The sequence below is a fragment of the Scomber scombrus genome, chromosome 2 (genome assembly GCF_963691925.1).
Source record: "Scomber scombrus chromosome 2, fScoSco1.1, whole genome shotgun sequence".
Taxonomy (NCBI): domain Eukaryota; kingdom Metazoa; phylum Chordata; class Actinopteri; order Scombriformes; family Scombridae; genus Scomber; species Scomber scombrus.
In genome coordinates this window covers 36,689,249-36,704,927 of record NC_084971.1, presented here as the reverse complement: position 1 = coordinate 36,704,927, position 15,679 = coordinate 36,689,249, and the positions used below count along the sequence as shown (strand labels likewise).

The 15,679-nt window shown below is 45.1% G+C and overlaps 1 protein-coding gene across 3 annotated transcripts in view; it reads right to left on the bottom strand.

The window, feature by feature from the left end:
• Window positions 1-15,218, bottom strand: part of LOC133999120 (echinoderm microtubule-associated protein-like 6) — a 35,765-nt gene extending 20,547 nt beyond the window's left edge. For all 3 annotated transcript variants that reach the window (XM_062438304.1, XM_062438288.1, XM_062438296.1), the window contains exons 1-20: window positions 15,022-15,218; window positions 12,168-12,327; window positions 11,127-11,225; window positions 10,965-11,033; window positions 10,678-10,863; window positions 10,408-10,543; window positions 9,449-9,650; window positions 9,005-9,142; window positions 8,022-8,278; window positions 6,819-7,028; window positions 6,400-6,567; window positions 5,684-5,790; window positions 5,368-5,468; window positions 4,410-4,596; window positions 4,224-4,329; window positions 3,810-3,903; window positions 3,587-3,687; window positions 2,548-2,750; window positions 869-980; window positions 667-794 (exon numbers count right to left, since the gene is read on the bottom strand). In XM_062438304.1, the coding sequence (XP_062294288.1) occupies window positions 667-794; window positions 869-980; window positions 2,548-2,750; window positions 3,587-3,687; window positions 3,810-3,903; window positions 4,224-4,329; window positions 4,410-4,596; window positions 5,368-5,468; window positions 5,684-5,790; window positions 6,400-6,567; window positions 6,819-7,028; window positions 8,022-8,278; window positions 9,005-9,142; window positions 9,449-9,650; window positions 10,408-10,543; window positions 10,678-10,863; window positions 10,965-11,033; window positions 11,127-11,225; window positions 12,168-12,327; window positions 15,022-15,218 (2,961 nt within the window). The remainder of the gene's footprint in view (window positions 1-666; window positions 795-868; window positions 981-2,547; window positions 2,751-3,586; window positions 3,688-3,809; window positions 3,904-4,223; window positions 4,330-4,409; window positions 4,597-5,367; window positions 5,469-5,683; window positions 5,791-6,399; window positions 6,568-6,818; window positions 7,029-8,021; window positions 8,279-9,004; window positions 9,143-9,448; window positions 9,651-10,407; window positions 10,544-10,677; window positions 10,864-10,964; window positions 11,034-11,126; window positions 11,226-12,167; window positions 12,328-15,021) is intronic.
• Between the last annotated feature and the right edge of the window lie 461 nt (window positions 15,219-15,679).

The following is a 15,679-nucleotide window of genomic DNA, read 5'->3' as shown; positions in this document are numbered from 1 at the left end:
CTGCTCTCTCTGCTCTCTCTCTCCTCTCTCCTCTCCTCTCCTTCCTCTCTCCTCTCCTTCCTCTCTCTCTCCTCCTCTTCCTCTCTCTCCTCCTCTTCCTCTCTCTCCTCTCTCTCATCTCTCTCTCCTCTCCTTCCTCTCTCATCTCCTTCCTCTCTCTCTTCTCTCTCTCTCCTCCTCTTCCTCTCTCTCCTCCTCTTCCTCTCTCCTCCCTCCTCTTCCTCTCTCTCTCCTCTCCTTCCTCTCTCTCTCCTCCTCTTCCTCTCTCTCCTCCTCTTCCTCTCTCTCTCCTCTCCTTCCTCTCTCTCTCCTCTCTCTCATCTCTCTCTCCTCCTCTTCCTCTCTCTCCTCCTCTTCCTCCTCTCTCTCCTCTCCTTCCTCTCTGCTCTTCCTCTCTCTTCCTCTCTCTCCTCCTCTTCTTCCTCTCTCTCTCCTCTCCTTCCTCTCTCTCTCCTCTCTCTCATCTCTCCTACTCCTCCTCTTCCTCTCTCTCCTCCTCTTCCTCTCTCTCTCCTCTCCTTCCTCTCTCTCTCCTCCTCTTCCTCTCTCCTCCTCTTTCCTCTCTCTCTCCTCTCTCTCATCTCTCCTTCCTCTCTCTCATTCCTCTCTCCTCTCCTCCTCTTCCTCTCTCCTCTCGTAATAAACGTAACAGTGTTTCTGTCTGACCTGAACCAGCAGCGTCATCGGGCCGCTCTTATCGATCTCCAGGATTTCTCCGTTCTTCGTGCCTAGCAGGATGTGACCGTGACCCAGAGTGATGGCTCTGATGGACGGGTTGTCCTCCAGCAGCAGTCCTGGTGAGGAACAGCTGATCAGACACCGCAGCATTAAAACATGCAGAAGAAGAAGAAGAAGGTGTGATCGGTACCTTTGGAGGTCGGGGACAGAGCGGCTCTCTTTATGGCGTACGTCTTCAGACAGCGTTCGAACATGTCGTCCCAAAGCTCCACGATGCCGTCCTTCCCCCCCGTCACGAAGCCCTGGACAGCGAACGCATCACGAGAAACACGAGAAACACAAAACTTTAACCATGAAGTTTAAATACTAACGAGGAACAGGTCTCTCTTTCCTCCCTTCCTTCTTTCCTTCCTCCATCCCCCTTTCTTACTTCCTTCTGTCCTTCTTTCCTCCCTTTCTCCCTCCTTTCCTTCCTTTCTTCCTCCCTTCCATCCTTCCTTCCTCCCTATCTTCCTCCCTCCTTTCCTTCTTTCTCCCTCCCTTCCTTCCTTCCTTCCTTTGTCCTTCTTTCCTTTCTTCCTCCCTCCTTTCCTTCCTTCCTTCCTTCCCTGACTAAAGGACAACAGGAGGGTTAAAGCCTCTTTCTCCCCTTTTAAATAATTCCATATCTTCCTAACAGTAGGATATTTTCCCTTTATAATAAACATAAGTTTAGGTGTTAGGGAACCAGCCAGACTTATAGACTCGGCTCTGTTGTGTTTAACTTGTAACAAACATTAAACTTTCATTTTCTTATTTTCCTTCTTTAGTTTAAATTCATGAGGAACATCTGGATTTAGAGGCGTTCCCATCGGCAGTGAATAAATGTACCTTTCACTCCACATTAACACATTTACACATTAACACATTTAACACATTTACATCACATCTGGTTTATTGGGATCAGATGTATTCAACAGTGAGATGTTACATAAGTCCTCATTAACTGAAGCAAAGCGTTAGTTCATGCAGGACATGAAGTCACACGGCTGGTCCCTTTAAATATGACTCTACACTGATCTGCTTCACCGTTGCTCACACTGCTGCTGGCAAAGCCTCCAACTTCTGGTTCAGGTCAGTCAACACAGACGGGTCAGTTTGACCCGGGAGGACGACACGAAGGTTAAATCAAAGTTAAAACTAAATTAAAGGTTTCTCTTATTTTCTCTGCTGTAGTTTAGTATCTCCTCTCTCTGTTTATCATGATGCTGAAGTGTACTGATGGACTGGGTCCTCAGACCGGGTCAATGACTGGATCCTCAGACCGGGTCATTGACTGGATCCTCAGACTGGGTCCTCAGACCGGGTCACTGACTGGGTCCTCAGACCGGGTCATTGACTGGGTCCTCAGACCGGGTCATTGACTGGATCCTCAGACCGGGTCCATGTCTAGATGGACCGGGTCCTCAGACTGGGTCATTGACTGGGTCCTCAGACCGGGTCATTGACTGGATCCTCAGACCGGGTCATTGACTGGATCCTCAGACCGGGTCATTGACTGGATCCTCAGACCGGGTCCATGTCTAGATGGACCGGGTCCTCAGACCGGCTCATTGACTGGGTCCTCAGACCGGGTCATTGACTGGATCCTCAGACCGGGTCCATGTCTAGATGGACCGGGTCCTCAGACCGGGTCCATGTCTAGATGGACCGGGTCCTCAGACCGGCTCATTGACCGGGTCCTCAGACCGGGTCATTGACCGGGTCCTCAGACCGGGTCATTGACCGGATCCTCAGACCGGGTCATTGACCGGATCCTCAGACCGGGTCATTGACCGGATCCTCAGACCGGGTCATTGACTGGATCCTCAGACCGGGTCCGGGTCTTACCTTGTCCAGGGAGCACATGGCGAACACCGGGCCGTCGTGGGCTTTGATGGTCTTGATGAGCGTCGTGTCTCTCCAGATGTAGACGTCTCCGTTCGTGGCTCCAGAGAAGACCAGATCCTCCGACCGGCCGTAGCTCGCCGACATCATCGACTCCTGCTTCCCCAGGTTCCCGAAAATCCCCCGTTTGAAGGTGAGACCGCCACCTGGTGGACGAGGAGAGACAGAGCAGAGATAAACACACATTATCTGCAGAAATGTGATATAACTTTATAATCTTGGCATAATTTCTTTGGTTTTATAGTTAATAAAGATTAATAAAACATTTAACCCTCACACACTGTTCGATCTGACTGATCAATAAATGTGATTAAACCCTGATTAATGTTTCAGAGAGCAGAGAGAGTGTAATAGTGCTTTTCCACTACACAGTTCCAGCACGACTCGCCTCGGTTCTTTTTGCGTTTCCACTAGGGAAAGTACCTGGTACTTTTTAAGTACCTGCTCTGGTTCCAAGCGAGCCGAGCCGATACTAAATGTGACGTCGACACACTGCCGGCCGCTGATTGGTCAGAAGAGTTGTCGCTGGAAGCGTCATGAACCGTCCCACACAAGAATCAAACCCGGCATTTTAAAATACCGGCAGCAGCGTTACAACCATAGTTACAGCCATACGGCTCAATGTTCTTGCTTTGTGTGAGACAGAAAGCCTCATACAGCAGTAAGTACACCACTGCCTCCATGTCCTCCATTGTTTATGTGTTTGTGTCGCGTATAAAACGAAGTCACAGTAGTTTCATGGAGTCGTTGCTATGCCAACCCCGCCCACGTTGAGTAGGTACTTTTTTGTAATGGAAAAGGTTCCTGGAACCGTACCGAGGCGAGCCGAGTCGTGCTGGAACTGTGTAGTGGAAAAGCTCCTTAAGACAAAGACATTTGTGGTGTTTTTGCAGCTGTTATATTTGACCTGAACAGGAAGTAACGGGTTAAACAGGAGAATAATCACATGGTTATATAGGGTTTATTATAGAGGTGTTTCTACCTGAGTGCTGCCAGAACTTGATGTGCTTTATGCCCACAGTCACCAGCTTGTCCATCCTGAACGGATTACTCTTCACCACAAAGATCTTGTCTTTATGACCCCTGATGGACAGAAAGTTAGAGGAAGAGTTTCTCATCATCATTTAATCTAAACAAACAAAAGTAATATATAAGACTAAGTGATTTAAGAACATTTGTGACATTCATCAAGTTTTCTTGTTTACCTGGCTTTGGCGAGTCTCTCTCCTTTCTTCCAGTCCCAGATGACGATGGAGTGAAATTCATCGATTCCCACAGAAACCAAACTCTTCCCATCAGCTGAGAGAGAGAGAGAGAGAGGGAGAGAGAGACAGAGAGAGAGAGAGACAGAGAGACAGAGAGAGAGACAGAGAGAGAGAGAGAGAGAGAGAGAGAGAGAGAGAGAGAGAGAAAGAAAGAGAGAGAGAGAGAGACAGAGAGAGAGAGAGAGAGACAGAAGAGAGAGAGACAAAGAAAGAGAGAGAGAGAGAGAGAGAGAGAGAGAGAGAGACAGAGAGAGAGAGAGAGAGACAGAGAGAGAGAGAGGCTTATTTATTGATCCACAGAGACATTTCAGGTTAGCTGAAGCTAGTACAGGGATAACAGTGCAGTGAGAGTACCTGTGAACTCCAGCGCACACACTCCTCTGCTGTGATGTCCTTTTAGCAGCGACAGACACTTCAGAGTCTGAATGTCCCAGACGTGGATGGCTGGGTCTCTGCCCACCTGAACACACAGACAACCAATCAGAAACACTTCCTCCAGCCCGACGGTTACCTGCTGCGCTCCGATTGGCCGGGGCCTACCTGTGCGGAGGCCACAAAGTCTTTGAGCGGGTGGACTGTGAGGCTGAGGATGTCGTCGTCGTGGCCGAGGTAGAACCGCTGACTGTGCTGCAGACGGTTGTAAACGACGGCGACGGCGGCGACGTGGTACAGCACCTCCCCCGCCTGGCTGTAGAACAGGTTGTTACGGCAGTCATAACCCCGGTACCTGCAGGAAACAGGAGGGAACCGCCACAATAAAGGTCGCTGGTAGTGCAGAAAACTGAAGGAACTGTTTAACCTTCGTGTCGTCCTCCCGGGTCAAATTGACCCCGTCTGTTTTGACTATTCCTCACTTCCTTCCTTCCTTCTTCCTTTCCTTCCTTCCTTCCTCCCTTCCATCCTTCCTTCCTCCCTCCTTTCCTTTCCTTTCCTTCCTTCTTCCTCCTTTCCTTCCTTGACCCGAGGACAACAGGAGGGTTAAGCATGTCTAACATCTTTTTATCATCATTTGTTTTATTGTTTTTATTGGTATGGTAATCCTTCTTTCAGACAGTAAAGATCTGAAGTAAACTGAACTTAAAGTTCTTTAATTTCAGTAACAAAATAAATATATAGGCAGAAAAAAAATAAGGTTGAAATGACTGAAAACTTTGGATTAACAACAAAATCATAACCATTCAATGTTGGAAAAGGGTGCAGGATGAAGTAAAGAACTTTTCTAGTCCTACCCCCCTTTTAATAACAATCAAATCAAGCCAAAGAGAATGAATGAATCATTCATAATGTATAACTTATGTGTGACAGAAACCTGAAGGAACACTTTCTCTCTCTTTTGGATAAATAAAGAGAATCTGTGTTTAGCTCTGAGCTGGAAGAACATCTGACAACAAACAGTTGGGTGTCGTCTGCATACTGATCAATATTAATACTGTTCTTATAGACTGTGTTATTGTAAGCTGAGCTATTAAAGGTTTTATTGATTGTTCATTTTTTTCACCCGTGAACAAACTGCAGGCGAAGCCCCTCCTCCGGAGCTTTCTGCCTCTTCAGGGAACCAATCAGCTTCTTCTTCAGCTGAGGCAGGTCCTCCTTGTACACCTGCGGACACAGACAGGTGAGTCAGACACACAGACAGGTGAGTCAGACAGACAGGTGAGTCAGACACAGACAGGTGAGTCAGACACACAGACAGGTGAGTCAGACACACAGACAGGTGAGTCAGACACAGACAGGTGAGTCAGACACAGACAGGTGAGTCAGACACACAGACACACAGACAGGTAATATAGACCATGTGACTGTTTCCTGGTCACCTGACGTTCGTAGCTGGTCTGAGCTTCCTGTTCGATGTCGGAGTCGAGCTCCGGGACGTCGGACACGTCTGAGTCCGACTCGCCGCTGTTAGAGTCGGCGTAACCCTCTGAAGACACAACCAGAGGACATTTATTGATACATGATAGTTAAAAAGTTGTATCATTATAGAAAACAATGGATAAGTATCTATATGTAAATGGCTCTATATCAAATATAATGGATCAAATATCCCAGATAACAATTAATAGTTTCATTTGTTGGTGAATTACAACATAAATGTTATGAAGGTTTTAAATGTTGGCTGAGGTTTTACAGATGTAATAAATCTTATATAATATTAACAAATGGTGAGTTAGTCTTTACTGATGATGAATTAGGAGTCATGTAGAGTACAGATGGTAATCTAAGGATAAGTTCTGATAAACGTCTGTACAGCTTCATGATGTGTTCACTGACGCTGATTTAATGTTAATGTTAATAATGTAAAGTTAACTCAGAGTGAATTAAGGCTGAGCAGTGAACCACATCAGATGTTTCATGACATTTAGTTTGGGGCCAAATGTGGCTCAAAGGCAAAAAACACATCCGACTTTAGTGATTTAATTATTTAAGAAAGAAAAGTTCTAGTTGAGGTTTGGTGTGATTCTGGTTCCTATGAAGCCTGAGATGTGGGCCAGCAGCTGGTTGGGTTAGCCTAACCCTCCTCCAGCGGTACCTTGGAGGAGCGGCTCCAGGACGCCGTTCATGACGCCTTCAGGCAGGAACCTCCACTGGAACACGGCGTGATCGGCGCCGCCGGTGCTGACGACCCACTGCAGGTCGTTGGACCAGCGGACGTTGGTCACATGGGCCGAGTGACCGATGTACTTCTTGAATTTGGCTCCTGTTTGAACAAAGACGTGCAGGGTTAGAGTTAGAGCTCACTGAGACATTCAACATCTAAAAAACTGTAAAACTCAAAGGTTAAACTCTAAAGTTCCTGATCCGACCCAAAGACCCACGAGCTAAATGTAGACCCTGGTTTCTGTGGTCAAACACAGATGAGGTTCCTGAGATATTAAAAATGTTCCTGAGGTATTAAAAAGGTTCCTGAGGTACTAAAAAGGTTCCATAGTTACTAAAAAGGTTCCTGACCTTTCTTGAGGCAGGGGAACCGGAACAGCTTGACGAGGCCCAGGTCGTCGCCGGTCACCAGCACGGCGCTGCTGTAGTTGGCGTCGACAGAGTTCACGTTGCTGATGGTGGAGTATTTGGGCCAGATGCCGTTCACCTCCGGCCCGATGACGCCGGTCCACGTCATCCAGTGGATCCCCTTCGCTTCCTCTTTAGACACCAGCTTCCCTGCTACAGGAGACAGGGGGAGGTCAAAGGTCAAAGGTCAGAGAGTTCAATGATTTATCCAGATGATCTAAACACTAAAAGATGAAGCAGGAACAGAGTTTATAATCTGTGAGACAGAGAAGTCCCAAGTCCAGAAACAGTCATGCAAATCCACAGTTCTGGTATTTTCTGTATTTTATTGAAACCTTCCCTTCATAAGGTTTTTTTAATTTGTCAAATGTGAATTCAATGATGAGCCCAAATACGTTTTTTTCTTCCTACAACTGGACAATTGAAGGGTCATGTGTTTTTATATTTATGTATGTATATATTTTTTTTATTACAGGTGGCAATGAGCAGTAGTCTGTTACAGTCAGGTCCTCAGTTCTCACAATGGTGTGTTTATGTATTGACCTCAATTAAAAGGGTCTGAGTGAACTTAACATGGTCACACCTCAGACAGCATTAAGTAATTTAAAGAGGGGCCAGTAAATATCAACAGATTTCTGATAGAGTCCCAATCAAAACATCTAGAGAAGAGAGAGGAACACACCAATTGCTGGAAACGGTATAAATTCCCTTTTAACAATAGTATCAACATCATATCTTGGTTTAAATATTGCTTTAAAAACAATGTTTCTATTTAACGTGCAGACTGTGAACTTTCTTCAAAATACCACAAGCTAGTTTTAAGAGTTGGACTGTGCATCACTGTTGTTCACACGGTCTTTATCTCTTCTGGCTTCGCTCTTTTATGACCTGACTGAACTGACGTCTGCTCCACTTCTCGTGTTGGAAGTAACGATGCACCAGTAACAGTTTCCCAACGTTCAGCACTGAGAACTAAATAAGTGTCTCAGCTTATCTCAAACAGTGTTGGATATTTACTTAGCCTGATCATCAGTATTTAACACCTTTTTTGTTTTACTTGAATTGTATATCTGTTTATTAAATCCTGTACAACATCGGCACATCTGGGACATTAATGACAAGCTAATCAAAGTGAGTTTGAGTTACCGGGCATCCTGTAGAAGAGCCGCTCGCCGGCGCCGTCGTTGCTCTGCAGGAAGCGGCTGTCCACAGACCAGTCCAGGTGTGTGATGAAGGAGGCGGAGCGGCAGCACTCGCCCACCTTCTTGTAGCGCTGGGCGACGGCGTAGACGTCCACCAGCCCATCGTTCGATCCCACCGCCAGGAAGGCGCCGTCCGGAGAGAACTTCAGCTCGTGGATCACTTCCTTCCGGTCCTTGATGTGCACAACCTCCGTCATGTCCCTGAAGAACAGAGTCTGTCACGTCATGATCCTCCGAGAGTCAAATGTTTCTCCTCAAGCTCCAATAAAATACTTCTGTTAGTTAGTTACTCTAAATAACTATCATACAGTATATAAGGGCCAGTGATGTTTAGTGTCCATGTGGTTTAGTTTAAATTTAAAGGGTTAAAATGTAAAAATAAACATATGAATAACTTTCTTTTCTTCTTCCTTTCTTTGTTTCTTTCCTTCGTCCTTTCTTACTTTTTCCTTCTTATCTTTCTTTCTCTCCTCCTCCAACTTTGTGTTATTTCTTTCTGTTCTTCCTCCTTTCTATCTATCTATCTATCTATCTTTCTTTCACTGTATGTGATAAAATATGTAATATTTATCATTATTTTGTGGTTACACCATTTGACATTTTCAGGAGCTTTTTTTTTCAGTCTTACTTTTGGTAAAAAATGGTGCAAATGTCATTTCAAATGATATAAAACCAACAAAAATACTAAATGTACATTTTAACAAACCTGATGCTGCTTTTAAATCTAGTTTAACTGATTTATGAATTCATCATCTTACCAACACTTATTATCTCTGACCCACGTTCCTCTTGTTCATACTGAATATTAACAGACGCCTTCAAAATGCACACCTGGTTAAGACACACTGGAAACTGAACTTAATGACTAATATATATGTATGTGTGTTTATATAAATATAATTATATATAAAAATATGTTATTCATGCCTGACTCGCAGCACGGTGAAGGATCCGTCCTTCATTCCCAGAGCGAGCTGAGAGCCGTCGTTGTTAAAGGAAACACTTCGAACTGATTCCTCCATATTACAGCGAGCCAGCAGAGTGTGGTCAGGAAGACTCCACAGCCTGAGACAGGTGAGACAGACAGGTGAGAGACAGACAGGTGAGACAGACAGGTGAGACACAGACAGGTGAGACAGACAGGTGAGAGACAGACAGGTGAGACAGACAGGTGAGACACAGACAGGTGAGACAGACAGGTGAGAGACAGACAGGTGAGACACAGACAGGTGAGACACAGACAGGTGAGACACAGACAGGTGAGACAGACAGGTGAGAGACAGACAGGTGAGAGACAGACAGGTGAGACAGACAGGTGAGACAGGTGAGAGACAGACAGGTGTTCTTCAGGTGACGGTGGTTCAGACTGACCTGACGGAGCGGTCGTCGCTCCCGGTAACGGCGACCGGCTGTTTGGGGTGCAGGTCCAGCGCCCACAGCTCTCCCTCGCTGTGACCCTGCATCAGCAGAATGGGTTTGTCCCGGTCCCGGACCATCACCTCAAAGATCTCGCTGTCCTGGGTTCCTGCAAGGATCCGGTCGGCCTTCCAGCACACGCTGCGGATCGACAGGCCTGAAACAAAGCAGCTCAAAGGTTACCTCATTTAAAACCACAAACTGTATGTAAGAAATGGACGTAACATCCATGACGTCACCCATTGGTTTGTGGACTGCTGCTCGGAGGCCAATAGTATCGGATCTGAGCAGCGCCATCTTGAAAATTTCAGGTGCATGCTGGGAAAAATAAAAACAGGGATTCTACTTATATGGGCATCAGGAGGAGCATGAGGCGCCCTCCTGAACCTGTGAACCAATCAACCTGTCAATCACCACGTAGCCACGCCCTAATGCATACCCTGCTTTATCGTCACATATAAAATCAGGGAGGCCAAAATGTCCCAAATGAACATCATACTGCATTGAAGAAGGCTTTAAACTAGCGATTGAGACCATAAACACATTTTGAAAACGTTTACTGAGGTTAGAAATCAAGTGAGAAGTTGGTGAATTCTCCATTGACTTGTATAGAGACGGAAGTCCTTTTGACACCAAAACGGTCGCCTCCTGGTGGCCTTTTGATAGAATGCAGTTTTAAGTTACTTCCTCTTTGGCCTCATTTCAGAGGACCGGGACTCCCCGCCTGTCTACAACACACCTAGAACACATCTAGAACATACAGGGAACACTTTAAGGTTCTTCTTAGTGGTGAGTGGAACCAGCAGTCAGGTTTCCATATGAACCTCTGTAATCATTCCTCCTGTTGATACTGATTTATTCTATTATTCATTATACTATATTAAATGATCTCTCAGCTGATTGGTGGATCAGACCTTTGTAGCCCTGCTCCGTCTCTCTCAGGTCGATCTTGGTGATGGGTTTGAAGTCCACGTCCCAGAGTCGGATGCAGCCGTCTCGTCCTCCGGTGGCGAATCCTTCCTCACAGGCGTGCATGCTGAAGATCCCCGCCTGAAATAAGACGGTCACATGACACTTCAGCCTGCTTCATACAATACGTATGAGTGTGTATGTATAAACATGTATATATAGATTATGTATAGGTTATATATTGATCATATATAGATGATGTATAGATGATGTACCCCGTGTGCAGCCTGTACAGTCCTGATCAGAGTGATTCCTCTCCACACGTAAACGTCTCCGTTCAGAGCGCCGGAGTACGTCAGCTCATCTTTGGCGGTGGCGACACACAGGATGGTCTGCAGGTCGCCCGTCTTCCCGAAGATCCCTCGCTTTGGCGTCAGAGCGTTCCCACACATAGTCCAGAACTGGCACACAGCACACAATCAGAGATCAATATCAGTTATTAATACATCAGATGTATTTTATTACTGCTGGCTGCTCTAAGCCCCGCCCACACCTGCCTCACCTTGATGTGTTTGACGCCACAGCTGACCAATCGGCTGGCCTGGAACATATCCCACGCCACGTCGAAGATCTGCGGGAAAACCAACATCGATCAATACTGAACCTTATCAATACTATACAATAATAGTGTTGCCATGGCGACGCTGTGACCGATGAGTCGTACCCTGTCTGAGTGTCCGGTTGCCGTGGCGAGGACTCGTCCTCTCCTCCAATCCCAGACGCAGACGGTGTTCTTGGCGTCCAATCCGACGGAGGCTAGCCGCTAAGAGACAGACACACAGACTGTTATCGACCAATCAGGAAGCAGCAGGTCTCACAGGTATATTTATATTTAAATATAAATTTATGTGAAGAATGTAGAAGATATAATAATAATATTAAGTTCAGAGCAGGAACTCCGACATTAAAACCTCAGAATCACAGAATTACTTTAATTATGGTTAAGATATTAATTATATCGGCCCACAGACTTTACGTTGTGATGATGTCACACATTTATAAATCACTTTTCTTCACTCAAGGAAAGTTTTACAAATATAAAACCTCTATGGATCAAAACTTCACAACCTCAAGAGTCATATATATTATATATTACTGTTCTTTATTCTTTTTATTGATGCTTTTCTTTCGTTTAATGTCCATTTAGCTGCTGTAATAATCAGGTGGGGAGTTCTGGTCCTCTGAAACGATGCCAACGCAGAAGTAACTTAAAACTGCATTCTATCAAAAGGCCACCAGGGGGCGACCGTTTTGGTGTCAAAAGGACTTCCGTCTCTATACAAGTCAATGGAGAATTCACCAACTTCTCACTTGATTTCTAACCTCAGTAAACGTTTTCAAAATGTGTTTATGGTCTCAATCGCTAGTTTAAAGCCTTCTTCAATGCAGTATGATGTTCATTTGGGACATTTTGGCCTCCCTGATTTTATATGTGACGATAAAGCAGGGTATGCATTAGGGCGTGGCTACGTGGTGATTGACAGGTTGATTGGTTCACAGGTTCAGGAGGGCGCCTCATGCTCCTCCTGATGCCCATATAAGTAGAATCCCTGTTTTCATTTTTCCCAGCATGCACCGGAAATGTTCAAGATGGCGCTGCTCAGATCCGATACTATTGGCCTCCGAGCAGCAGTCCACAAACCAATGGGTGACGTCACGGATGTTACGTCCATTTCTTATATACAGTCTATGGAAATAATGTTACCTGTCCGTCCGAGTCGAAGGCGAGACAGGCGACGCCGTGCGTGTGGACGTCTCTCAGGATGGAGACGGTCTGCATGGCGTAAGTGTCCCAGATACAGATGTACGGATCCTTCCCCACCTGACCCGTCGCCACCTGGATCTTATCAGGATGGATCGCCAGGCTGAAGGGGAGGGGGGGGGGGAGAGAGAGACACATGTCAGAGATAAACTGAGAACAATCACCAGAAATATTTCTGGACATTTCTGGAAACTGACATAAAACTGCATCAGTCTTTAGCTTCAGAGGAAACACTGACAGCAGCTTAATGATGTCAGCGTTTTCTCTCCGGCTGTCAGCTCCCATCAGGCTGCAGGAGACCCCCCCCCCCCCCATACACACACACACACACAGAGACACACACACACAGTAACACACACACAGAGACACACACACACACACACACACACACACACACTGCCTGTTTGTGATGAACAGTTAGAGGTTTTGTATTTGTTGCTTCATGCAGACACACAGAGTCTCTGCAGCTTCTCACATGAACAAACAAACACAGACCTGAGGGTTAGGGGTCAGGGTTAGCTAACCCTGAGGACTGGGGTTAGGGTTAGGGTTCAGGGTTAGGGGTCAGGGTTAGGGGTCAGGGTTAGGGTTAGCTAACCCAGAGGACTGAAATGTTCAACTCAGCTGTAAAAGAAACTAAAGTTTGTGTTTGTGGTCAGTTTGATCCTCAGACTGAATGAAGTGGGTCAGAGAGAAACCTGCAGGCACATCTGGAACATCTGTCAGAGTGTGTGTGTGTGTGTGTGTGTGTGTGTGTGTGTGTGTGTGTGTGTCACAGGTTCATCTTTTGTTTCCATGGAAACGGACTCCCTTCTTCTGCCGGTGTAGCAGCTGAGTGGACCCTGATTTCAGACGTAGGTTTGGGCAATATATGGATATTATATCTTTATCGTGATATGAGACGACATATCGGCTCAGAATGTGGATATCGTAATACCATGATACGGCAGAAGTGTCTTTTCCTGCTTTTAAAGGCTGTTACAGTGAAATGATGTAATGTTCTGAACTTATGAGATTGTTCTAGCTGCATAAAGCACCGACAGTCATCCCTACAGTATTACTGTGATATTGATATCGAGGTAATTGGAAAAACAACATTGTGATATATGACTTTATCTACATCATCCCATCTGTAGCCCTAATCAGACGTTTCCTGAACTGAGATGTTTTCTATCAGCAGTGTCGCTGCTTTAAGGATCAGATCAGTGACGTGAAGCTGCAGTTTTACTCTTTGCCTTTAAATCAGTAAATAAGTTCCAACATCTCTGATCCTTTATAAACACATGAACCATCAGACGCTCAGATCTGCTGACCAGCTGACTGTAGAGGTGGGCGGGAGGAGTTGGCTTTAACTCAGTATGACAGTTTTGTCTGTTAGTCTTTTTGCTGTGTTGCTTTTGTGTTTTTTGATTGTTCAGCACTTTGGTCGACTGCTGCAGATTTAATGTGATTTATTAATAAATTTGACTTTGTCTTGAACAGCATCACAGTCCTGCACATGCTCAGTAGCATCTGCCTTACACAGAAGTACGATGGTTGAGAACAAGCTCCGTTTTATACGAGGTCACCCTGAGTTAGCGATGGGCAATTACCGCAAAAATCTAAATCTAATTGAACTTTTAACCTGGATTACGATGAATGAACGATTATCTCCTCCCTTGATGAATAATTATGTATTTTCACAGTTTCTTTAGTTTAGTATTTTACACTGCTGCCCTCACACATGAGGATCTTTAGGGAGATAAAATAATGATGTTTTAAGGTGTGACTTTCCATCTGTCCTTCCTTCCTTCCTTCTCGTCCTTCCTTCCTTCCTTCCATCTTTTCCTCCTTTAGGGAGTGAAAATAATGATGTTTTAAGGTGTGACGCTGTGGTTAATGTCTAGTTTAGCTTCATTACAACTCTGTAAAGATCATGGTTTGGGTTCAAATGATCATTAAAGATATGCAACCTTTGTTGTCATGGCAACAGTGAACACCACCACTAATTGACATGAGCAAGATTAAGTCGATCAGAGTTTCTAAATAAAATGATGATTTGGCATTGAGACATTAATTATTATAATCAGAGGATGATTCAGGTGTTTGACGGCGTTGATTAGAAGCAGAGAACATCGTTTCTCTGTTCCTGGGATTATTTCAGCCGACTACAGAAATATTAAACTGTGTGAGCCACATAAAAATGAGTCGACTCATCGGCTGCAGGAAGCCAACGGCACCAACATGAGGTCAAAGGTCACTGAGAGTCATCAGTGTGTCGAGCTGCTGAAGAGTTTAACAGTTTGACCCCATCTCCTTTAAATGTTCCTTCTTTCCTTCCTTCCTTCCTCTTTCTTTCATTTTTCCTTCGTTCTTCCCCTCCTTCCCTCTCTTTGCTCCCTCCTCTTTCCATACTTCTTTCCTCACTTCCTTCCTTCCTTCCTCCTCTCCTTACTTCCTTCTTCTTTTCCTCCCTTCTTACTCCTTTCATTCCTTCCTCCCTCCCTCCTTACTCCTTTCCTTCTTTCCTCCCTCCCTCCTTACTCCTTTCCTCCCTTCCTTCTTTCCTTCCTTCCTCCCTCCTTACTCCTTTCCTCCCTCCCTCCTTGACCTGAGGACAACAGGAGGGTTAACTTCTGAAATCAGCTAAAGTTAGTTTCACGTGAAGGAGAGACGATGGTTTTAATATCAGAACATAACTTTATTTCATTAGTTTTTATTTCTGGTAACCATGACGACATGTTTAGTTTCTATCTTCATAACTGAAATAAACGTGAACAGGAACAGAACGATGAAACTAAGCCCCGCCCCTTCTTACCTGATGATGTCATCGTTGTGGCCCAGGTAGAACTTCTGGGTGTGTTCGCGGGTGTTGTAGACGACGCCCACTCCGGCCACAAAGTACACCACCTCCTTCCCGGCCGTGTAGTACAGGTTGTTGCGGCACTGGTGGCCTCGGTAGCCGTGGATCCACTCCAGCCTCAGCTGGCAGCGCGGAGCCGTCTTATCCGACATGTCGTTAAAACTCCACAAAGACAGAAAAACAAACGACTGCTACGAAAACATAGAAACAGTCCCGACAGAGTCCATCACAGTCTGTTGATGCGGATGGAGGAAGCTGTCGTCCATGTGACACATACAACTACACTTCCCATAATTCCAACCTGCAGTTTAGCTCGCTGATGTTAGACGTTCAGACTCAGCAGTTTAACTTCTGGTTTCAAACTAATGACACAGTTAAAATACTAAATAAGACGCAATAAGGCTGAAGTTTATATATACATAAATATATATATATATATATATATATATATATATATATGTATAATTATCAGAGCCAGTTTGTGCTACAGAACCTTTATTCAGCAGTTTTACGTCTTATAACATTTATTTCTTCAGGTTTTAATTTTAATGACTGAAACAGTAGACTCTTAAATCTTATTTTATCTAACTGTCTATCTATTTTTTTTATATAT